The 23,980-nt window shown below is 41.8% G+C and overlaps 1 protein-coding gene across 1 annotated transcript in view; it reads left to right on the plus strand.

The window, feature by feature from the left end:
• The window catches only part of SPAG16 (sperm associated antigen 16), a 286,793-nt gene that overhangs the window by 100,401 nt on the left and 162,412 nt on the right, over positions 1 to 23,980 (plus strand). The window contains exon 12 of the mRNA XM_050987617.1: positions 17,074 to 17,217. Within this exon, the coding sequence (XP_050843574.1) occupies positions 17,074 to 17,217 (144 nt within the window). The remainder of the gene's footprint in view (positions 1 to 17,073; positions 17,218 to 23,980) is intronic.

The raw sequence follows: 23,980 nt of genomic DNA on the forward strand, positions 1-23,980 counted from the left end.
TCTGTATTTTTATAATATTTGAACATTTGCAGGTATAAGTACATTAGAGAGAAACTGTAGGGAAATTCAATTAACATTTTCAGATATGTAATTTGTTTCCTATTAACCTAGGGGAAGAAATTAATGAAAATTTGCTGTGTTAAGCTGAGAAATACATTTTCTGGAAATTAGGCATTTGAGGTTTTTTATATATTTATTGAATATTTAGGACACCAGCCCATAGCTGTAGGCACTGGGGAATAGTTTGAAAACACAAATTTCTCTATGTAAAATGTCTCCTGTCCAACTTGCCACTGAATTTTTTTAAAAGGTGAACAAGAAACTGGAAGTGCTGTTGGGAGTGTCTGTTCTCTTCTGCCATAGCCAGTTGCAAGAAGCCTGGCACTGGAAATCTCCAAGCACTGGGAGGAAGGAACTGGGTGTAACTGGTGTGAGATCCAAGGATGTTCTCCAGTCAGCCCTCTGCAGGGGAGCAGGTTTAGGGACACAGCAGGTTTCTTGCCCTGCAGTGTTCTGTGCCACTGTTCTGTGTGGTTACAAAACCTTCTGCCTCCTCTTCCTCATCCCCAGCCTGCAGGGAATTCTCTCTCAGCATCTCATGGGCAGTCACACTGTTTCCTCTAAGCAGTATTGAGGGAGTTTGTGTGTCTGGATCTCTGTGACACCTTTGTCAAGCTCTGCCTTAAGTATGTCAGTGATCAGGTGTCAGGAATCAATAAATGATGAGGAGAAAATGCCCAAGAGGCCTTTCAGGGGCTGGAAATGACCCATATGTGTGGATGCACCTAGCTAAAATAAATAAAGAAATAAATAATCCCTTGCAGAATCCAAAACTTCACATTTCTCTGGCAGAAAAATGTCAATTTTAAGAGTATCCATGTGTTTAGAATGATGAGATTCTAACAACCTGCACTGTGTGCACAGCTAACATTTTTTACTTCTTTCCCCTGAAGGACATGTCAGAACAAGTGTGGAGCTGAGGCAAGAGGAGGGCAGCTCTCAGGGATTGCTGGGGCTGGTGTTGGTGGCTGAACTGAGCTCTGCTCTGTGGTTTGCTGAATTCAGGCAAGGCTTGCTAGAAAATAGATTGTTCCCTGTGTGTGTATGGTTGTATATATGCATATACATAGCAGATGGTTTAATCAGAGTTCAGAGCTGTTAGAGCAGTGTCAGAGCACAGCAGACTGAGCCCTGTTGCATCTCTCACTCTCAGGTCTTTCCCTCCTGGGCTCATTTATCACCGGTGTCAATTGCTGGGAAACATGATTCCATCTTTCCAATGTTTTTCTGTTAGGCCTACCTTTTCCTCAATTCTTTCTTGTAAAAGAACAAGGAAAAAAAGCTGTCCTGGTTTTGTTTATTTGAAAAAATGCCCTTTTCACATTCCTTATCTTAGAGAGACTCTGTGCTTGAGCATCTGTCAGTGTGTTCTTTCTGCATTGATTGCACACAGATTTCCTTCTGGATTTGAAATGTGCTTTGTCTTCTCTAGCCCAGTGTTGTGTGTTGTAGCTGCCACTTCTGCATCATGGAGTCACTGCAAAAAGAATGTTTTACCACTTCTATTCTCACCCTTTGGGCTACGGTGCAGAAAACTCTTGCTCTCCAATGTTTCTTCCAGGCTTAGGCATTAGGACATGGGAAAAAGTGAAAAATGTGTGATCCATACCCTAAAAAGGCAGAGGGAAACAGCAACATTTGTTATTCATAGGATTCTTCATGCTGGGCTTTTTCACTTCAAAGGGAATTGTAAACCAACCAACCCCTTCATCATTTGATCATTTATCATTTGATAATTTGAAGGCAAACAGCAGAAAAGACCTGGCTTACAAAACTGCATTAGGAGGCTTTTTAGAGTCCCTGGCAACCAATCTGAGGTAAAAATATAAAATAGTTCACTACTGATTTCTTTGCACATCTGAAAAGGATAAAAAGTACAAATATTTTGGAAATTGATTTGTGTTACATATTTTATGTATTTCTGCTTCACTCTTTCTGTGGAAGCCTGATCCAGAAGCCCTCAGAGAGAAGAAAACTGAAGATCAATAGGCAGAAGTTACTGAGCAGAAGGTGTGTTAACAGCAGAGGTAGCACAGGCTCAGCTCTGGTTCATTCCTTTCTGGCCCCTCCTCTGTCCCTGCCTGTTAACTGGGGGGGTAGGTGAGCAAGCTGGGTGTCACCCACTCCCCTGCTGCTTTTGGGAGGTGTGGGACTAGTCCTGAGTTGAGTAGGCAAATCCTGCCCTCTGGTGATGGCTCATGCACTTGGGGGTTTTTGCTTGGGTGGAATTTGGCCCGTTGGAAGGGAATTTCCTACTGTTCCTTTTCTCTGTGCTAGGGCTTTCTTTGTACATCACCCTGCACTTACTGATTTGCTTTTGGACACTTCCATGAGGAAGCTGGTGAAGGCACCTCGTGCCTCTGGCAGCCTCAACACCTGCAAGGACAGAGAGGAGCCCTGCAGGTCCTTACAGCCCATCCTTTGCTCCCTGTGAGTATTTGGGTGTCTGTGAGCTGCAGCCCCCAGGCTCACAACCTTGGAGTCTCATTACAGTGACAACTTGCTGCCCCAGCTCATCCTTTCCCTCCCTGCTTCCTTTTCTCTCGCCACACAATCACATTTCTCTCTCCTGTGCCCACACAAATGCCACTGCTGGTGCCTCTCCAGCTCTGGCCACCTCTCCTTGCCCTCAGGTAGCTCCCTTGGCCAGCACTGGCATGGGAGCTGCACTGCAGCTGCTCCTGACTGGCAGGGATGTTTGACCCAGGGCAGCATTCCTGATGAATGCCAATCAATACTGGTTTTCCCTGTACAATGGTAGATAAGGATCCCTTAATCCAACCCTTTTCCCCCTGTGTCTGCACCTGTATTCCTGCTCCTCCTTGTCTGCCAGGTAGGGCTGGGGAAGGCTGAGTTAAGCCCAGGGAGCCAGCAGGGATGGCTGGTGTCTCCAGAGCCCCTGAAGGGCTCAGTGTGCTCAGCTGCACTCATTTGTTCTGTTTGGCTATGGGAAATGACACAAGGAGAAGGAAGCTCAGGCTGGAATCACTTTGGGAAAGGAAAAGGAAGCTCAGGCTGGAATCACTTTCCTTGAAGCCCAGGATGGCTTCAGCACCTCTCAGAGAGAAGTAACTGCTTGATTAAACATCAAAGGTGATGGAACAAAATGGTAAAAATGATCCTGGCTTCCCCCTGTGGAGTGAACCAAACCTTGGAGAAGTCCTGGAGTCCCAAATTCTCTTGCACAGGCCAGGGCCACAGCCACCATGGCACATGGTGGGTTCTGTGCCTGTGGACTCAGAGCACACCAAGCTTTAATGGCCATTGCAGAGAAATGCTTCCATGGGAACAGTTTTACCACTTATCTTCCTAGTATCAATAGGTTTTGGAAGAATATTTGGCTAAATCATGCTGGCTAAATCAACAGAGATGATTTTACCTTCCTTCCCTCAATGAAGTGTTTATGCCATTGCTTTTCTTAGAATTTTTCCATTTATTTTTCTGTATAGCTGATTGCATGGCTCTGGATCTTTGGTCTGGCTTACAATATATTTTGAGAAGAAAACAAAAAAAATCTTTCTATTGCTTAGTGACCAGGGGATGGTAGCAGGTATAAAAAAGAAAGACGTGTCCAGTGTGTCCTTGGAGTCACATGTAGACATAAAATTTTTCAAGAGCTAAAAACCTGGGGAAGATTTTTGAAAGGATTTATTTAGAGTTAAAAGTTGAACAGAATAGAAAGCTCTTTCAAAAATACAGAGGGGAATGGGTCAGTAACCTCACCTGTGTCCTGTAGGATGAGCTATGTCACCACCATGTGACAGGGGTGTTGGCTGAGTTGATCATACTCTGATCCAGGGGGAAAAGTTGCTTAGTTTGTCATGAGCTGGCTCCTCACTTTCCATGAAATTCAAATTTTGATTTGCTGTAATGGATACAGAAAGAGGAAGATGGGATTTTCTGGGAAACAAAAGTAAGAAAATGACATTTAAAATTGTAATGTCCCTTAGGGGAGAGATATCTGTGCTGTATTGCTCAGAGGGATAGGTCTCAGCATGGGATCCACTTTTCAGTTCTGAAATAATCTCTTCAGGTCCTGGTGGCCTCTAAACAAGGTCACTACATAGTGTGGGGGAAAACAGGAAGGATGGCCTTCTCTTGCTGTCTCTGGCTATAAGTATTATGAAAAACACATTTATACAGTTTGTGTGCAGTGTGGATATGAACAAAGGGATTTACATTTTTAAGTCTGAGAAATGCTAGGCGAATTCCCTGCCCCACCTGGGCTGCTGGGGCACTCCTGTGGGTGCTCCCTGAGCAGTAAGTGCTGGAATTTCTGTGCCTCCAGTGCTTTCCTGCCTTGTTTTTGTTTTTTTTTTTTTTTTTGCTTGCGGTTAGCTAATTAATAATTTGTGTTAGTTACGGTGAGGGGATCTGTGGAGATGTGAATTAAAACTTGGTTTATATTAAAGAGCGACATGATTGATGTGCTAATTACACAGATACTTGTTCTCAATATTCTACTTTATTGTACAGAAATATGAAGGCCAGCTGCAATAGCAAGCTCTGCTGATATATAAACACACACAATAACAAGGGCAAGATGAATGATTTTCTAGGTTCATAAAATGTCTCTTTTTTTTTTTTTTTCTTCACCACATAGAACTTGGACAACACCTGGAATATCTTCTCACTGGATGGGAGTGGGGGCTCTTGGGGGCTGGGGTTGGGATCAGCTGCTCTCTGCACAAGTGGCAGAAGTGCACAAGGCAGAAGTGAAGCTGAAGGATGTGATTAATCCTGCTGACACCAAAATAAATTGGTGTAGTTTGATGTCCAGCTCTGCTTTGTGGGGCTAATTGTGTGCATGAAGTTATGCATGTAACTTAAGCTTTTGACTTCTTTACAGCCAGAACTTAAAGCACAATTCAGGATCACATTTTAAAGCAGCACAGTGATGCTCCAGTTCTGTATCCCCCTCAATTATCCATATTCTTCCATATTTGCTCTGATTTGGAACACTGGCATTTGTAGAAAGAGCCCAGTACCTCTATTCTGCTTGTTATATGTGCAGGATTAAGTATTAAATAGACCATTATAAAGCTCTGCTGTTTTATACACATGTACAAACGTGATATCTGCTTTATTGATGATTTTTTAAGAGAGATTTTAGGTGTGGTTTAACAAACTGACATATTTTGGTGCAGCTGCCTTCTGCATTTTCTTACTTGTAAGCCTTAATGGCCAGAGTGCATTTATTTGTACAGCTTTGCAGGGGTAAAATAAACCAGACCAGATATATTTCAGGAGCTTTAAAAACAGTTTAAAGTAGATGTTTCTATAAATCCCTATTTTATTACTGGAAGTGCAGCTATTTCATGGAATAGGACATGGGGTATTGTTTCCTTTTTCCCTGCTGGAGGACACACAGAGCTGATCAGTGGCATTTACAGAGGGAGAATCAAGCACATTAAGCAGCTGTTTGCACAGAGCTATATGCTGAAATACTAAGTCAGTCCAAATTCCCATGAACTTTAATGATATTTTTTTTTCTTCTAAGCAATTCTCTGTACAAGCCTCATTAAATGAAGAAAGGATTTCTATTGATTATGTTAACTTTAACACCTGGCTGGGAGGATCCAAGTGTGAACACTGCAAAACTCTATCCTTGTTACATGCCAGGGAAAATGATGTGTTGGGATGTGGAGAAATCCCAAAGCCCTTTGAAAGTGTGCCTCTTGCTGGCCACTTTGGAGCTGGAATCAGAGAGTCACAGGAAGGTTAGGGTTGGAGGAGACCTTAAAGATCATTAGTAAATGATTGTGGTGGATAAAAATGAGTGTTGGAGCAGAGCTGGAGAGGAGCCAGGTGCAGGGCAGGTGCTGCACATTAAAGGTGTGGCTGTGTGACAGCACAGCACCACAGGAATTGGTTCTTTTTCCAAGCCATGTAATTGTGCAGAACTGAACCCTGGAGCTGCTCTGGATGTTCCTTTGTATGGTTTTGGTGTGGTCTGTGGAAGGAGTTCAGTGTGCCCTTTGGGGTGTTATGAAGCCCAGGGAGAGCTCAGGTGCCTCTCCTGCACTTTGGGAGCTGAGCAGGAGAGCCCTGACAGCCCAAGGACTGCCCCAGACTCTGCTTCTGCTCTCTGGGGATTTTTGTCTGTGCTGTTGCCACTTCAGGATACAGAGCTTAAGCTGTTGATGCTGAGATTGCTGCCTTTTTAACTGCACATGGCAGGGGAACAGACAAGGCTCTTTTTGAATGACTACAGCTTTATAGAGTGGCTCCCTAAAACTCTGTGTTTCTGTCAAGTGGACATTATTATTTGTGACTTTGTAAAAAAAAAAAAAACCCAAAGCCATAGGTTTTAAAATAAAAAATTAGAAAATGGATCATATTAAAATTGGAGGTAATGTGATGTGAAGTATTCTGCCAAATTTGAGTAATTGATGGTAATAAAAATAGTCCATTTAATGGTGATTTAAATTCCTCTGTTTCTGCATCTGTAACATTAGAGTGGAATCTTGTGTGGTTTTCACTTTAAGCAATCTACTTTAAACTACTTACATAGTAAGCATTATTTACTGCTTTTAGGATTACCCTGAACTAATTTAAGATGTGCCTCATTAGTTTTCCCACTCCATAGAATAAAAAATTACCAGCATTGGTGTTTAAAGTGCATTTTGCACTTCTACAATTACCATCTTGATGATTGTTTTTCCTATGACAAATAGACTGTGGAGTTCTGTTGCACTCTCAACTTCCTAGTGGTTCTTAAATTTGCAGCAATAGTGAGCTCTGTGGGGCAGGATGGGGGGTTGGTCTGCAGTGTGTATTGGTCAGATGTAAATGGTATTATGCAGATGTTAAAATCAGAATGTGTGAGAGAGCCATGTGCAGCTACACCTGATCAGCTGTTTTGGTAAAGCTGATGAAGGATTGGCTTTCAGGTTGCTGGGTTTTAGTTAGTACAAAGGGGTTATTTTTAGTGGTACAAAATATTCCAGTGTTTTGAGTTCAGAGGAACTTGGGCTTGTACTGAAAGAGACAAAAAAACCCCACAAACTTGTATGGTCTTTTTAGTGATATTAAGCTGGTGTCACAGAGGCACTGCTGGAAAGTTCCCAGCTTAGTCATCACATGTGCAGGTAACCAGTGAGTATCCCAACATTTCACCCAGAGATTTCATCTCTGCAGCAGCTGTTGGCAACCTTCCATCCCCAGCATGCCAGATCCTGGTCACTGAGTAGCCCCTGCCTTGGCAGAGACATGCAGCAGTGCAGATGTGCTGACTCTCAAAAGGAAACTCTCATTTGAGTTGTGCTTCATCAGAACCAAGTCTTGCAGCTCTGTCTGTGAGGCACTGCTGGGTGACTGGTGCAAGCTGCAGTGCCCCAGTGCATCCACCACTTCCTCTAAGACACCTCTGGCTTTTTACAGAACAGATGGCATGATAACATTTCCTCTGAATCTGCTCTCTGCCATGTCAAAGCAAACAGGCACCCCTCTCCTCATTCATAGTTCTCTGGCATCTTAAATGAAGCACTAATGTTTAAATGTGTAAAAAAATCACTTTGGACATGTTAATCTCTGGGGCTTTGGTAGTCTGTATTTCTTCTATTCCAAATTCTTTTTCTCTGTGCATGCTGGAAGTTGAAGGAAATTGTGAGACCTGTTTGTAGTGTTCATCAAGTTATGTGGGTCTGGGCCTCTCTAAGGTTGTTTTCCAGTTTTAAAGAGATTTGCTTTCTACTTTCTTCCCTATGGACAGTGAATGGGGAGCAAAGATGGGAAGGGAATTTGCCAAGTACACCAAATATTGTGTAACAAACATTCTAGAAATTCCATGGTCTCCAAGGGCTTGGCTTTGCCCAAGAGGATAATAATTTTCTGTGAGGGATTGTACATAATTCCATAGCAGGGCCAGGAACAAACAGGAATATGACTTGATTCCCTCATCAAATATTCAGAAATCCTTAACTCATACTGCCTGTGAAGATTAATCCATAGGAATTCTGAGGAATGATATGGCAAAATATGGAAGAGTCAGGCTATAATTCTTTTAAGTCAGTGTTTTCTGTGGATATTTTCTCTGGTGTAGTAACTAGAGTTTAATATGCAGCTGGCCTGATTTTAAAGTAAAATTCTACAAAAATAAACCAGGATAATTAACTATCACAACAATTTAGCATATGAAATGGCTTTTCCTATATTTAGGGTTTTAAAATGTATTGTGTTCCTTTCTAAAGGGTGGGTTTTAATACAAGCCAATGTAGTGGCTTGGGCCAGGAACCTCTTGGTTGAACTCCACAGGCTGCATTTCAGTTTGGGAATTTGCTTAGGAAATCAGTTCTGTTCAGTGTTTTCATTAGCAGTGAGGAGGATGGAATACAGAGTAGCTTATAAAGTATGCAGATGACACCAAGCTGTGAGGATCTGAAAATGCTTTGCTGTATCAGATCAGAATTCAAAATAAACTTGGCAAATTGCAGAGATGGTCTGAAATCAGCAAGGTGAACTCGAATGAAGTGAAATGTCACATGATATATTTAGGGAAAAGAATTTAGATACACAAATTCAAGTTAAGAGGAAAAACAGGTAACAAAGTCTACAGTACACAGCTGTAAGGAAATTATTTCTGCACTGTGTGAAGGGAGGTGCTGTGTCTCTAATGCTGGCTAATTACTCCAAATTAGGTCTGATGAGGTCTAAGTTGACATGCTGTATCCATGTTTGGTTATGACTTCTAAAAAGCCTGTGAAAAACTGCCTAAGTTAAGACAATGTTAATAACCAACCTCTAATATATAAAGATTTTAAGGCAAAAAGAAGAGGGAAACTTTCTCCATATTCCTGAGTGAAAAATTCAGGGAATTTTTTTTGCTATTTGCACTCACAGTGAGGAGGGTTTTGTTTTACAAAACACTTTTTGAAGCCTGAACCCCAGAAAAAGAGCTGTTGTAGAAGTTATTTTTCAAGGAGAAACTCTACCAATCTCTGCTGGGTGTGCTTTCCTCAGCCCAAGGTGAATGAGGTGATGCCTTTCAGCACATGTGTCTGCAACTCTGTGCAGGAGATGAGAGTAGAATGAACAGCTTGAAAAATTTTTCTCTTGAAATGTTCTGGAAAAGTGAAATGGCTGCTTTTAGTGGGGAAAGCTTCCCACCCCATGGGGCAGCCTCAGCACAGCCTTGTGGGGCTGCAGCTACTTGGGGCCATGGGACTAGGGAATTTCTGAAGCCAAAATCCATTTCTCTCTCACCTGGTTATGAAGATCACCAGAGGAAGAACACAATTCACAGCTGCTGACTTTGCCTCTTAGTCCTAACTGTGAAGAAACTATTTATTTATGTAACTTTCTTCCCACAAGAGTTTCCATTAATTCTGTTGATGGAAGCATTTTTCAGCATTGCAATAGTGAAATAAAGCACAGAGCATTAAACCCTTCTCTGCCTTCAAAAGTGAGAAAGAAACATTAGCAGGAAACTGACCTTGAAAAGGTAATGCTTTGGTTTCTTATTAATTTAGAAATCTCAGTTAGTTTGATGCTCTAATTACAAATTATATTTTTATATATTTTCCTTTATCAGCCTTGATAATTTAACAGAATTTACCAACTGGCAAGTTTCAAGTACTTTTTCTTCCAAACTCTTTTATACCACAGTACTGCTCCTAATCATCTGTGAGAAAGCTGCCATGCAACAGAAGGCTGGGAATTGCTGACAGTAATGATGGAAACTAATTCAAACCAGGCCACAGGCAGAAGCTTTTGGGAAAGCAATCTGCATCTTCTCAAGCTGGTCAGGCTAGAACAGCCTTTTAGAAAAGCAGTTTCTGCCCTTCCAAAGGAAGCCCAGCCATTATCTCTCTACCCAACAAGTGCTTAATGCACAGGGCAAAAAAGGAGGCAACAGGGACGTATGGAGGAGGGAACAGTGTTTGCCAAGTTTGCCAACATTGCCTTTCCCTTTGCTTCTCTGAAGATGTGCAGTGTGAAAAGCCACAGGGGCACTTCCTTTGCCAAGCTTTGACCCTGTTTTCTGTGTCTGTCCCCTGCTGCTCTGGAGTTGTCCTGAGAGCTGTGATCCCAGCTCATCTGGTTTCAGTGCTCTTTTGGATGCTGAGATTTATGACTCCTAGGGGGCTGCCTTTCCCTAAAAGAGTGATGTGGCATTTTTCATGAAGGGGCAGTAAAAGGTGAGTGATGGGCAGTGTGAATCATGGCATCAATCATTTCAGGCACAGACATGCAGCTTTCACTCCAGAGGAAAGCTATTAGGAAAGGATGTCAATGTTTTAACTTTTTAATTGCATCTACTTGTTTGTTGCTACTCTCATTCTTTTTGCTTTTGGCTTAATTATTTCTCCCTAAAGAATGCTGCTTACCTAATAAGTTGACTAAGCTTGAAAAATTGATTCAAATACATATTAAATAAGAGCTTGTGAGCTACAGTTAGAGTGAGCAGCTCCTGGGTTAGTTGGTTTCTTTAATAGCACCCTCAGTCTTACCAAACTTGAAATCTTTTTCTGTTCACAGCTTTGTCAGCATGGAAACTTTATGACAATTTGAATAAATTTAAAAATCAAGCCAAGCCCCACCCCTAGATTTTGCACTGCAAATAAACAGTGGTTCTCTGTGTGGAGAAAAGTGATTTGTTCCTTGCCTGCTAAGGCAGGTTAGAAGGGAGCTGTTTCTGGAATGTGTAACAGCTGAAGCTGTAGACTAAGTGATTTTTATTTTTTTCCCCCTGTGGCCAGCAGTAATTATCAACAACCTTGTAAGCACAATCAAAGGAATTAATAAGTAAAGATTCTCTAAGAAGTAATTTAGATTCATTCCTTTTGTTATTTACAGACATTCTAGATAAAAAGCTTAATGTTAGGGTGCAGAGGTTTGCAGTGCACAAGATTATAATGACATAAACACTTTTTATATTATTACAAAGCTTCTAGAAAAATCCTTTTGCCAATGTGATTAAGGAGACAATCTTAAACAAGATTATGGATGTTTTTACGTTAATATGCTGTGAAATTGGCTCTACTCCTGGTACTGCATAATTCAGGAATATGCATGTGTCTTTAAAAGATGAGACCTATGAAAACACGTGGATCGACAGCATAGTTTTGACTTTTTCTCAGGTTTGATCCAGGGCCAAACTTTGTTGTTAAAAAGAAGGTGGTTTTATATTGGCACAGCATGTTCATGGTCAGATCTAATGCAGTAAAACCTGGGTAGGTTACAACACTCAGTTAAATTGATGCATTTTCATAATTGCACATGGAGTGGATAAACAGAAAGTGATCAGAGAACACCACAAAATGGATGTTCTGAATTTATCACAACTGGGTCTGTATCAGGGACTTAGAGTGATGTATTTAATACAATTATTTTTGGAGGCACTTTATATTGTAGGGAGAGTCCACCTCCTGAAGTTGTTTCTTTTTGAGAGGAGAACTGGGTTTGCCAAGTTAGAAAGTGTGTGCATTTATTCCACTTCACAGGAATAAATATGTTTGCTGGTGCTCTCCAGCTGAGACTGAAGACTCTGTGTGCACAGGGACTAGAACAAGCACATAAACTCAACTGGGAGTTAGGAAGTTGCTTGGCCTCTAAAGATACAAGTTCAAGTCTCTGGAAGACTGTTTCCTCATTATTTTCTAGGGTGTACCAAGGTCTGCTGACCAGTCTAGAAGGTTAACTTCAGGATTCTAGCAAGTTTTCTCCCTCCCAAACCCTGAGTCACAAGAGCTTGGGAAGCAGCCAGGAATTTCATCAGACAGGATAGAGTTATTAAAACATTTCTTTGACTGAGATCTATCACTGACTTCCAAATGGGCATTTACATAAATGAAACAAAAGATAGGAGCTTTGTGCTCTGAGTATTTCCCCCTTCTGATGTTCTTTAATGGTTTGGTGGGTTTTTTTCTTTTGTCCTTTTTTTTAGTCTGTTTTAGTTCTTATTTCCTCTATTGAAAACATTTTTCCCCTCTTCCATTTTGCCAAGAAAAGATTAAGACCTCAAACAAGAATGCAAGCTATTCAGTTATGCTACAGTTGCATAATAAAACAGTGAATTAAATGTTAGTGTTATAATTATTACTGAAGAGAGCTGTCAGGTGAGATCAGGTAACTCAAGCCAAGCTAAAAAAGGTGGCAGAAATTACTATATTAAAGAGGTGATGTCCAAAGAAGTCATGTTAGGATGTGTTGCAAGAGGGAAAATGATTGATGAGGCTGTTGTGCAGTGTTTAGTTGGAATTTCTTGGCAGGTTAATCTCAGCTGAGAGCATTTTCCTGGCAGTTTGTCCCCTTTCCTTGGCCCGTTTGTCCTGAGGGGCTCTGTGGGGCAGCGGCCGGAGCCGCCCCCGCTGCCCTCACAGTGCTGCTGCTCACCTTGGTTTTCACCTTGCTGTTCCTCATCCCCAGCACCTTAAGGTAGGTAAGGAGGGAAATAAGGGATGTGCTGCAGCAAAAGGGTGATCTCTGTGTTTGCTGGCACTCCCTTTCCACTCTGGAAGAGAGGGAATTTCCACGAGCGCTGCCGGCGTCCCTCAGCCCGCTGTGAGGGGAAAATGGGCCTTGCCTCCGTCTGGCCTGTGCCATGTGGGTTAAATGTGTTTGCAGTGAGATCCTTGGAGCGTGGGTGTGAGGGAGCCATGGCCATCCTGGTGCCTAAAGAGATTTCCTGGAACAGAGGCTAGGCAGAGTCAAAGGAATAAAACAGGTATTTATTAAAAGGCCTTCAATGGATACACCCTGGGCAGTATGAGAGGCCGGCTGTGGTTCTGGCCAAGATGGACCCCGAGCCATGAGAGTTTTCACTTTTATAAGTTTTGGTCTATTTCCATATTGAGGATAATGGTCCAGTTACAGCTGCAGGTTATGCAGTCCCATCCTCTCAGTTTGCTCTCCTCAGTTTGCTGTTGTTTTTACTTTTTGGGCCTGAAGCTGCAACGGTGTCCTTGGTTCTCAGGCTGGAAAAGGTTGTTTTGCCTGACTAACCTGTGAGGAGAACTTGCTAACACTTCATATGAAGTTCAGAGTTTTATAGTAATGCAGTACAGAATCTGGAAAATATAAAAGCTAAAACTTAAGGCATCAATCCCACAGCAGCTGTTCCTGGGCCCAAGGTGGGTGGCAGCTCAAAGGTGAGTGGGGGCACCTTGGTGGCAGCTCAGAGGCTGGAAAAGGTGGTTAGGCTGTGCAGTTCCCACATGCATTGCCACAGGAACTCTTCCTAATGCTCTGGTTAATGTGTCCTTTGTCTCAGCACAACTGGCTCATCCAGCAAAATCAGGCCAGGAATAAAATTTCAGATTTTACAAACTCTGTAGATTGATGTGCATGTGAACGATATCACTGCTTTCAGTAGGGCTGTTGATATTTGTTCTTGTCTGAGGCTGTAACCAGTGTCCATCCTCTGGAATTCAGTGCATGTCATGTCCTCGCCTCCAAACCCCACCTTGATGGCAGACAGAGAAATATCAGCAATTTCCCAACATTTTCCACTATAAAACCGAGGTTTTCAGCCAGTTGTAACTTGACCCAAATATAAGTGCCCAGCCCAAAATTTCCTGTGCTAAGAATGGTGAGCAAGGCTGATTTTTTTATGTAAGAAAATGTTGGCTGAAATCTTTCTGTCACTAGGAAAAATGCATTTGAGGGTTTTTTTAATCTTGCAGGAACTCTGCTGCTCTCATATTTTGGAGCAAGAAATGCAGCAGAAGAGCTTTCTGGTCGGAAAGCAGCTACTGGCATTAACAAGAAACCTCTTTGCCAGTACCCGGGGAATGCAAATAAATTTCATCAAGTCATGAAGTTCTAAAAATTACCTATCACAAGCAGCATTCAGTACAATGCTGTATCAGAATTTGGCAGCTGAATGCTGTCTATATTGAGAACATGTCTTTCTGTATAAATCCTGTATATGAAACCATAGAAAACTGGATTTTGTCCTTGTTTCTGCCATAGAGAAGCTGGGTGAGGCTGGATAAGTCACTTGGGAGTACTAAGCTGGTCATTAATTTTGCATTTTTCATTCTCTCAGTGCCTAATTTTGAGACAATTTAGGTTAGGTTTCTATTTCACATCCAAGCAGTGTCAGTTTTGTGTGTGGACCATGATGGAACCCTTCTACCTGGGTCATACCTGAGGGTGTGCTGAGAGCTGGGAGAACAGGCTGCTCATGGCACATTGGTTCCAGTGTTTCACAAACCCTGGTGCCAGGAAGTTTTCCTCCACATGGATCTGAGCTCTGCCCTCAAGTTAGTGGCTGTGTTAAACACCCAGCTGATGTTCCCCAGGCAGCACTTTTTGACCTGAAGGTTGGTTTTGTGTGATGTGGTCAAGTGTGGAACGTCCTGAGGCTGAAAGTATTTTGCATCTGAAGAAACTGTATTTTTATTTATGGCTCAGTCAAAATAAATTAAAATAATCGATGATTGTTTTGAAAGCAAATTACTGGGAGTACTATATATCTACCATGGCAAGTGCTGAAGAGATGAGAATGCCTTATAATGCCAGAGTGAGTTGTGTAAACAAGGGTATTTATATACTCAACAGCAGCAAATCTCCCAGAGGGTTTTTTGTTGGGTTTGTTTTTTTTTTCTTGGCTGAGTCTCCACTGATCCCGCTTTATCCCGAAGGAGGAGGAGGAGAAAACTAATGTTCCTATCACACATGTTCCATTATTGATTTCCATTCCAATCCACCCAAAGTCTTCTGTGCTGGAAATAATTAGACCCTGTGAACAGAGATGAAGCAAAAATCTATACAATGCTGGATTGCCAGAAATGAAGACAAGGGTGCCTAATTAATGCTGCATATAGAATGCCTTTTGGATGAATGGGCTTCCCTTTCTCAGAAGCAGCTCAACAGCAGTTGTGTCACAAATTTGCTGTTAATTAAATGGTGTTCACTGTGTGCCTGTAAAAATGGCATGGAGGAAGAAAAACATTGGACAGCAGCAGCATTTTATAAAAGCTCTGCAATTTAAAGGGAAGACTGTGAAAAACAAATTTGCAGCCTTCATACAGACAGCAAGATATTTTCTTCTGTATGAAATTCACTTTATGGATTTTCCCAAAGCTCCATAGGAATGTCTGGTCACTGCAGAAGTTTGAGCATTGCAGAAGCTGGACTGGAAGTGCTGGGAGGGCTGAGGGTAGGCAGAATGTTCCTGGGAGCTGAGGCAGGATGGATGAGAGCACAGCTACAGCCTGGCCAGGGCATAAAGATTGTTCAGGAGGAGTCAGGGTCTAGAGGAAGACACCAGGTAAAATTTTCTCTGCATGGAAGGTGAACTAAAAATGATCTAAGGCTGTATAATGCAGCTTGGAAAGTGAGAAGGGAGATCTTTAGGAGGAATCTGAGAGAGCTGATTGAAAGGCTTCACAACAGCCCCCACTGAGAGCAGAAATATCTGGAGGGCATCTGAAGTATCTGAAGCAGGTTAAGAGAGAAATGTCAGCTGTGTGCACATGCAGATAGCAGCAGTGGGGTTGTTGGTGCTTCAGAGGTCTCTGTTGTAGTGGGATTCTGGGACAGCTCTTCTAGTTCTGTAATTTGCAGGCCACTGGTGCCTTCTCTCAGCCTTTAATTCTCTCCTTTTATCTCTATTCCCCCCTTGCTCTTCTAGATATCTGCTGTGGCCAATCTGAGTGATACAACTGCTCTCTGTGCATCTCTGGAGAATTTAAATAGCATCATTGCCTCCTTCTCTTTTTCCCTATAAATGCAGAGGAAGTTTATCCTCTTTAGGAGAAGATAGAAAGCATTTTTCTCTAAGAAACTGGAGAATGAATAAATCCCAGGCTCCTCACTCGAGCAGATGGATTCAACTGATGAGTCTGTAGGAATCTTCCTAGGCTGGGCATTAAACTGCAAGAATAGATGTTTTCTGATGAAATTCTAGTTGACATAAATGTATTTTTAGCAGGGATTTGATAGAGGGAATTATTTTTCCCACTCTAGTAGATGCTGTGGTTCTGGTTTAGGAATTTTATGAAATAATTTGAGTGCAGGAGAAAGGTGCTAATAAAAAAGAGGCTTTTATGAGATTGTGCCTTCTAAGTCCTCTCTTTTCTTCCCATTTGGGTGCTTAGCATTGTCTTTCTCTCCTCTCATTCTGCTCTAATAAACTGATTTCTCTCCAACCTGTCGGCCCCAATGCACAGCTGAAATAGGTGCACACACAGGTTGTGATTCTTCTCCCCATTACTGCAGTTTGATTCTGAACTCCAGATTTAATCTGCCTAAATGAGCCACTCCTGGGACTAAAATCAACTACTAGAACTTTTTGATGTTCAACAAATAGTAAGGCATTACAATGATTTAGATCAAATAACCAAATCCATATGAAATACACTACTTGTTATCTTTCCAACAGATTGATTTTCTTCCCTGGATCCATTTTAAGCTGCACTGCAGTTGCTAAATCAAAAATAAACTGAGTTTTCAGTCTACGGGCGTGTTAAGTGTATGATTTCCATTACACCGCAGCGTGCCACATATTAAAAATGAAAACATGGAACACAGTTTGAGTACAGAATTGAAATGAATTTTCTGACCTAGTCCCAGTGAATGGGCTGTAAAATGCTGGCAATGCCTGTAGCTCCTGGACTGTAATTATCATTTGAGTTATTTCACAGTGGTAGGAGACTTTACACCTGTGGGCACAAGTGGGGACGGGCTGACATCGGTGCTTTTTGGAATTATTTTGGATAAGTGGGAATGTTAATGATGTTGATGCAGCTTGTTATCCTCTTGCATGTTTGTTAGAACATAACAAAGTATTTCAAAGCATGGGTTGAGTGTTAAGTGGAACTTGAAGAGAGTGTGAAAACAATTCTGGTTTCCCAGAAATCAGTCCTGTTCTTTTTTCTTCAGCAGCAGCAGCTCATCTCCACAGCACGTATTTTGAATACTCATGAGCTTAGAAAGCATCTCTGTTTGCTCAGTCCATCCAGAATCAGACTCCTGGGGCTATTGCCCTGAGTTCAATGGATCTTATGTGTTCCCCATGAAATGGAACTGGTACAGAACATAACCTGCCTTTCTCTTCTCCTGCAGCTTGGCCTTACACCCCCGGAAAAACATCGTTCTCACCGGTGGTGATGACTGCCTCTGGAAGACGTGGGGCTTCCCCGATGGGAACATCCTCCTGACAGGGGAGGGACACACAGACTGGCTCTCAGGCTGCTGCTTCAGGCCCAGGTCAGTGCCCACAGTCCCTGAACTGGCCCTGCTCCCTCCTGGAGCTCCTCCATTCACTGGCCTGCTTTGCTGCCTCTGTGTTCTCAGGGGGACCCTGCACTTTCTGCTGGATTCCCAACCATGGAGATAAAATGTTCCACTGCCTCTCACAGTGTTGACTTAAGACTGATTGCTTTTAGTATTTTGTACATCTTAAACTCTGTCCCTATAGCAGTGCATGTAACAAGGAGTAATAAGCTTTTCAGGGCTTGCTGTATTAATTTTCTCCCTGTTCATGCACTATGGCAAACACAGTCCCATTATTAATAATACTGAAAAGTTGACTTCTTGTATTATGCATTATTTGTCATATGACTAAGAATATTTGGGTTTACCTAGAGAATATGAGCTTTCCTGCCCTTTCATCTTATGGATTTGAAGCTGAATTAATAAATGAAAGTGAACATGGAAAATACAAATTAAATATTTAAGTTACAAGGGTCATGGAAATAGGGCAAACATGAAGTCGATTTTTTTGTCTTTCTGTTGGAAAATAGGACACCATTTTACTCTCAAAACTAAAATGCATTTGATAAGACTGAGCTTCTATATGTTGAAATTACTTTGCATCAGATTTGTGAGGCAGCATTTTAAACAGAGTTCTTCACTGTTAATATAATAGAGGTCTTCCAGGCTATTCACCTGAGGCTTGGTTATAAAAGGAGCATTATTAAGCCTTCAACCTTGTGTTTTCATTGTGTTTATTTTATGGAGCAATATTAGCTTTCTTCTTCATGAGGAGGAAATGTATCTATTTAATTTCATGGTTCCTCCTGATTTCTGAGTTTGTAATGAGCTACCAAAGGCAGACATAGTCCTCTAAACACAAGAAAATCCCCTCCTTTTCAGAACCTCAAGAAGCAGGAGTCATGCTTTCTGGGATGAATTAAACATGCACTTACTCTTCTCTTGCATCACTTTCTCCTAAGAAAAACAGGCTTTTTCTTAAGATGCTTGTGTTTTCACCATGCTGTCTTTTTCATGTGTATATCCTTAGAAATAATTACATTTAGAAGAGGATAATATTTAATTTAAATAATTGCATGTAATAGAGGAGGAGAGAAGTGGAAGGCTCAGCTTCTTGTTTTCAGGTGGTAGGAAAATTTATCTATTGCTGCATGACAGATTTCAGACTTGGTGAGTGCTGGACATGGTTTAAACTTGCAGATAAACAGAATGCTGCCTTTTCCTCTTACCTGTTGTGAATCTAAAACTTAGCACAGGGGAAGAAAGGGAAATACAATTAGAAGAGCATGTTATCATTTAAAAAGCTGCTGGCCATACTAATCAGATTTCGATAATGCATTGTTACCATGACACCCGCTGACTCAGAGACTCAGAACTATTTTCTCATTAGTCTTTGACCAGAATACAGTCCTTTCAATAGGCTTTCCTATTTCTCATTCAATTATTGAAATTAAAATGAGTTGAGGTACATCATTATTCTCTTGCAGTATAAATTGACTCCTGCTGAATGCTCTGGAGTGATTCAAAAGCAGTGCTGTTAATATATTGTCTTCTGTTACTGCATAAAATACATAATGTGGCAGAATACATTTAATCATATTTTAATTTTTTTTATTTTTTTTTTTTAGATAGAAGACTTTTATATATCTGTTTTTCTCGGAAGTAAAACCAATTAAGTAAAGATGAACAGTTCTAATAGATTTTTTTTTCTTTTTCTGGAATCAAATGTAGATAACTTCTGGTTTTGTTCCCAATTTAAAGATTTGCAATTATGTTCACCCCAGAAGTGGAAAAGAAATATATTTTTGTGCCATTGGGCTACTAAATGGTGACCTGTGTAGAACTTCCATAGTTCTATAGTCTTTCCTGTTTGTCCTCCATGAGATCACTTCTCTGAGTTTCTTCCCTCTCTGTAAAATCAGGTTTAGGACAGCCTCCCCCTCTGGTGTGAGAAGTGTTGTTTGTGCAGGCACATGAGTCTGCTGTCAGATCACCTGGTACAGCATCCTGCAGTAACAACCCACACCCTGACACCAGGTTCTAATGATTTGATTAGAGCTGTGATGGGCATTTAACTGATGCTTCTGCACATTCAAATTACTTAAAATCTGAAATCTGGGGGTTTATGTGCTCACAGAGTATTATTTGAGCAAGGTTGGTTGTCTCTGTGCCACCACTGTGTAAACAGGGGTAAAGCTGCCAGTATTGCAGGTGGCTAGGAAGAGCCAGAGACTTGAAGTTAAAGTGCTTCAAGTTAAAGTTGGGTTTATAAATCCTCAGTGTCTCCAAGAGCTCTAGGAAGTAGCAATGCCATGCTACAAGTGTGTTTTAGGCTCTGGATTAGAGAGATGAGGATTGTCCTTAGGAGCTTTCCCAGGACTGATGTACCACACTGTCCTTAAGCATCATCACAGAGCCTTAGGGGCAAAGAGTTGTTGGATGGAGGAGTCTTCCCCCTCATGCCCCCACTGACAATGTGCTTCACTCCACAGTGATTTCATGCTGAAAACCACCTCTCTTTCACTTGTGATCAAAGCAGGGTGAGGTGAGGCCATGCTGAGGCTCCAAGGCTGCTGCTGTGTTGCTCCTGGGTCAGCACAAAGGGTCTGAGTGCCCCGTGTGTTCTCCCTGCAGTGGCTCCCAGGACAGGGGATGAAGGGCAGCAGCCTGGCTTTGTGCATGTGAGGAGAGCAGAGCAGCTCCCTGCAGATCTGAGAGTAAAGCATTGCCTTAAGCTTTTAAAATAAAAGTAAAACTTCAAACGGGTCCTGTCATCTGCAGCGTGCAGCAGCTGGGAGGAGGGAGGAGAACAGTGCTTCTTTCTTTGAAACTCAGGTGACACCTGGTCAAACTTCAAAAAAAATCAGTTTTTACTCTGGTCTGGCTGAACTCTGCTTTGCAGATGAATTAGCTGTTTCAGGCTCCTGTTGCTGTTGAAAAATTTAATGTTTTTCAGTGTGGCTTTTCTAGATGTGAAGGAATGAGGGAATGAGAATGACTCCTGTCACAGTCCTACACAGAGGTTTTGTGTAAGAATCTGGAGAGCTGGGCAAGAGCCGTGCAGTGCACCTGTGTGTGCCAGGTGACTCAGATATTTGAAATAGCAAACAAAAATCTCCATCTTCTGCCACTTTCCAGAATAAGTTGAGGATGTTAATGCTGTACCTCTAAGGACCACACTCTAATTACACAAAGATATTTCATGGCATGTACTAGATTTATTTATCTTTGTTACTAACCTTCCTGGCTGGCTAAAGAATCAAGCTCTGCAGCATAGCAGAAGTGGGTGTTAATGTCTGATAAAATCCCAGAGAACAGTAAAATATTATATTCTTGCCCTGCATGTGGGCTGGTATAATATGTAATGTCCTTAATATATTCATAAATATTAATCAAGTCAACTCTTCTACAATGTTTGTAGCCCTTTTAATGCAAATATTGTCTGGTTCTGTGGAATACAATGAATTTCTGAACTGAAGTACAAACTGTAGGTTCTTGAAGCTATTTAAAACTTGCATGGAAAGTTGTCAGATTGTCAACTCCTTTGTAATGTCCTGTTCCCCTGAGAAAGAAGCAGAGTTTCTGGTGTTCCTCAGTTACTGAGGAAAGAAATCAAAACTCTTATCAATTTATTATTATGATATAAAAATTGCCACAGCACTCACCTTTACCTGTGTGAATTGGAAAAGCTGGAGGCAGTTATTGCCTCCTTGGTAATTAATAAAAACATTAAATAAAAGATAGAATAAGTATGTTCATGCATCAAACATGCAAATCAAGGCATGTAATGTTTAATACCCTAGAAGAAAGTGCCAATGAGGGGGAGCAAGAGAAAGATGAAAGAAAAGCCCATGTCTTCTAGAGCAGAGGCAGCTCTGGGTGGCATTTCTCACAGCTGGAGGAGCTGATGTTACTCAGATGGAAACCTGGGCATGGCTAGAAGAGAAACACAACTCTGTAGAGAGAATTAGCAGAATCTATGGAGGATGGATGTGAGGAATTGGAGCTGTGGAGGGAATGCAACTCCAGGTGGGCTTCAATTCACACAAGAAGATTTTAGGGGAGTTCTGTAGCACATGGGAGCAAGCTCTGGGTAACTGAGCACTGTGGTGACCTCTCAAGACCAAGCCCAAAATGTTGCTGACAATGCAGAGTGGGGCAAAAGAACCAGGACAATTATATTTGCCCAAAGTTTTCAAGATCAGTGTCTGATAAATACAAAATTGTGTATGTAAGACTCTATCATAGTGGAAGTTTTTTACTCATTATACAAACATTCTCAGAAAAGTTTGTATAAAATGCTCAAAAAAAAAAAAAAAAAACCAAACAAATTCCTGAGCAGAATTTAAGTTAGAATAAAGTTTGAAATTAATTCTTACTCAGGTAAGCCCCTAATTTTATTTTTTACAAACTTTTAATTTCTTTTTTTATCTTATCATTTGTGAAGAAGCTCTCCAGAGATGACTTTGTGTGGAAAAAGGATAAACTGAAAAGCCCAGCAGAACAGTAGTGGAGAAACCTCTGAGGAGTGATGGGAGGGAGGAAGGACAGGCAGCTGGGTTTGATCCAGCCAGGCTCAGATGTTCTGAGGCAGCAGGCACAGGCTGACACTGCTCCTGGCTCCCTGCATCTCACAGGACTCTGTGCTTGGAGGGAAACATCGAGGAGCAAAAATCAGACCTGACAGCTTGGCAGGTCCAGGCACCACTTGTGAATTTCTCAGTGGACATGCCTTTGTAGTTTGAGAGCCCAAAGTGCTTTGATTCTCAAGGTGAATTACAAGGTGTGCTGCTGTGTTCATCCCCCACCTCTGCTGCTCTTGGCTCCCCACAGACTGTGCTGCTCAGGAGTGTCCCCGTCCTGGGAGCTGCTGAGGCATCAATCCACACCAATCTTCTTGATTATCATGGTATCCTCAGCTCTCAGTGTGTGGTGAGAAACATCTGAAACATCTCTCATGAAGAGAGCCACACAAAGTCTGGTCCTAAAGATTAATGACTGTCTTCTTAGTTACAAATTGCAAATAATATCATTTGAATAGCTAAAGCCACAAAGCCTCAGCAAATGAAAAGCACTTGGTGACATACAAAGAAGAGTAGGTTCTTTAGTCACAGTAGCAAGATAATTTAAAACATTCCACTAACATCAAATATATTTCTTCTTGTACTTTAACAATTCCTAATGCCATTCTTCGATTCATTTTTGTTTCTATGAAAAGAAGCAGGAATTATCTATTATGCCATTTTGTTTAATGTTCTGCCTTCCAAGATTTGATGCTGTTGTTATTTGGTGGAACTAGGCAGACTTACAGAACAGAAGTTATGATTCCAGGATCTACAAGATGTTGCTGCAATCTAATGTTTGTTTGTTTTAGTGAAATGCAGCAGCATTTGTCTGCATGGAAACTGTAATTTAGCATTAAGGAGTGGGATTTGACTATGCTTCTGCAGGCTCTTTCTTAGAAGAGACCTTCACATATTCTTTGGGGCTCTGCAAAAAATCTGTCCCCAGGAAGAAATTAGGAGAGGTTTGGAGCCAGTGATTTTCAAGTGTTGGTTTTTATCACCCATCCTTCACTGCCCAGGCTGGGTCAGCAGTCACACCAAGGTGACACTGTACATGTAAGCCAGCAGAACCAAAAGAAGCTCCTGGAGATCTTGAAACAGGCAGGAAATTCAGGGACCATTTCAAACCCTGCTAAGGAATAATTTCAGCAGTGATGTGCTCAGGGATCCTCCTGTTTGTCGTGTTCCAGATTGCTTTTCCAGTGGTGTTAAGAGTTGTGGGTGCTTTTGTGGGATTACTGCCCAACCCCACAACATTTCCACAATCCCTGGACCTCACAGATAATTCCCTGTGCAGGCACTGTGTGGCTCTGCAATGCACTTCCAGCTGCTCAGGTACTTCTGGAGGGGTTGAGTTCTGAGCACGAGCTGCCCAAGTGGGCAGGAGATGTGCAGCACACCCCAGGGGTGAGTTCTGTCTGCACTCTCAGGGAGCTGCTGGATTCATTATGGACAACACAGAAATATTAGAAGTGGTTTCATGATCAGAGTTTAGAGTAAGGGTTCCATTAATTGCACCTTTTAGCTGGAGAGTGAGCAACTGAAGCAAGGCAGTTGGTGGGAGAGGCTGCTCAGGAGGTGCTGTGCACACCTGGGAGCCAGGGAGGAGGAGGAGGAGGAGGAAGGGAATGTCAGCTTCACCCTCCTGCCTGGCCACTGAGCCAGCCAGAGCACCAGTCCTCCCAGGGAAGGGGTTTGGAGATTACTGGTAAAGAAAGGTCCATGGACAGGGAGCTACAGAACACTTTCTCTGCTGGCTTTGGAGTTGTAAATGCTGAGTTTCACACCATACATTAAACAAGGCTGAGACTTGAAAGCCACCATCTCCCCTCTAAGCATGAAGTTAAAAAAGAGTTGTAAGGCTCAGGTTAATGACAAAGGTCTCTGTTGGCTATCAGTGGAATAGAATTATTTTGATTTGTGCTTTGAAATAGTCTTTAAAACTTCATTCAGGTCTCACTGCAGAAACAGATGGGTTTTATTTATCCTTTTACTACTATTGATAGCTATGAAAGAAACATGAGATAGTCTGTACGTTCTACTTAGGACTTTTGAACCCTTATTTCATGAAAAGGCATAATGATTTCATTTTTTAGAGGATGTTGAATTCCTGCATTGTTCAATAAAGCCTTTAGTTACCAGATTACATATTAAATTTGCCAGTGGTAAGAAACTTCTTTTGAGTGGCACGA

The sequence above is a fragment of the Serinus canaria genome, assembly GCF_022539315.1.
Source record: "Serinus canaria isolate serCan28SL12 chromosome 7 unlocalized genomic scaffold, serCan2020 HiC_scaffold_29, whole genome shotgun sequence".
Lineage (NCBI taxonomy): Eukaryota > Metazoa > Chordata > Aves > Passeriformes > Fringillidae > Serinus > Serinus canaria.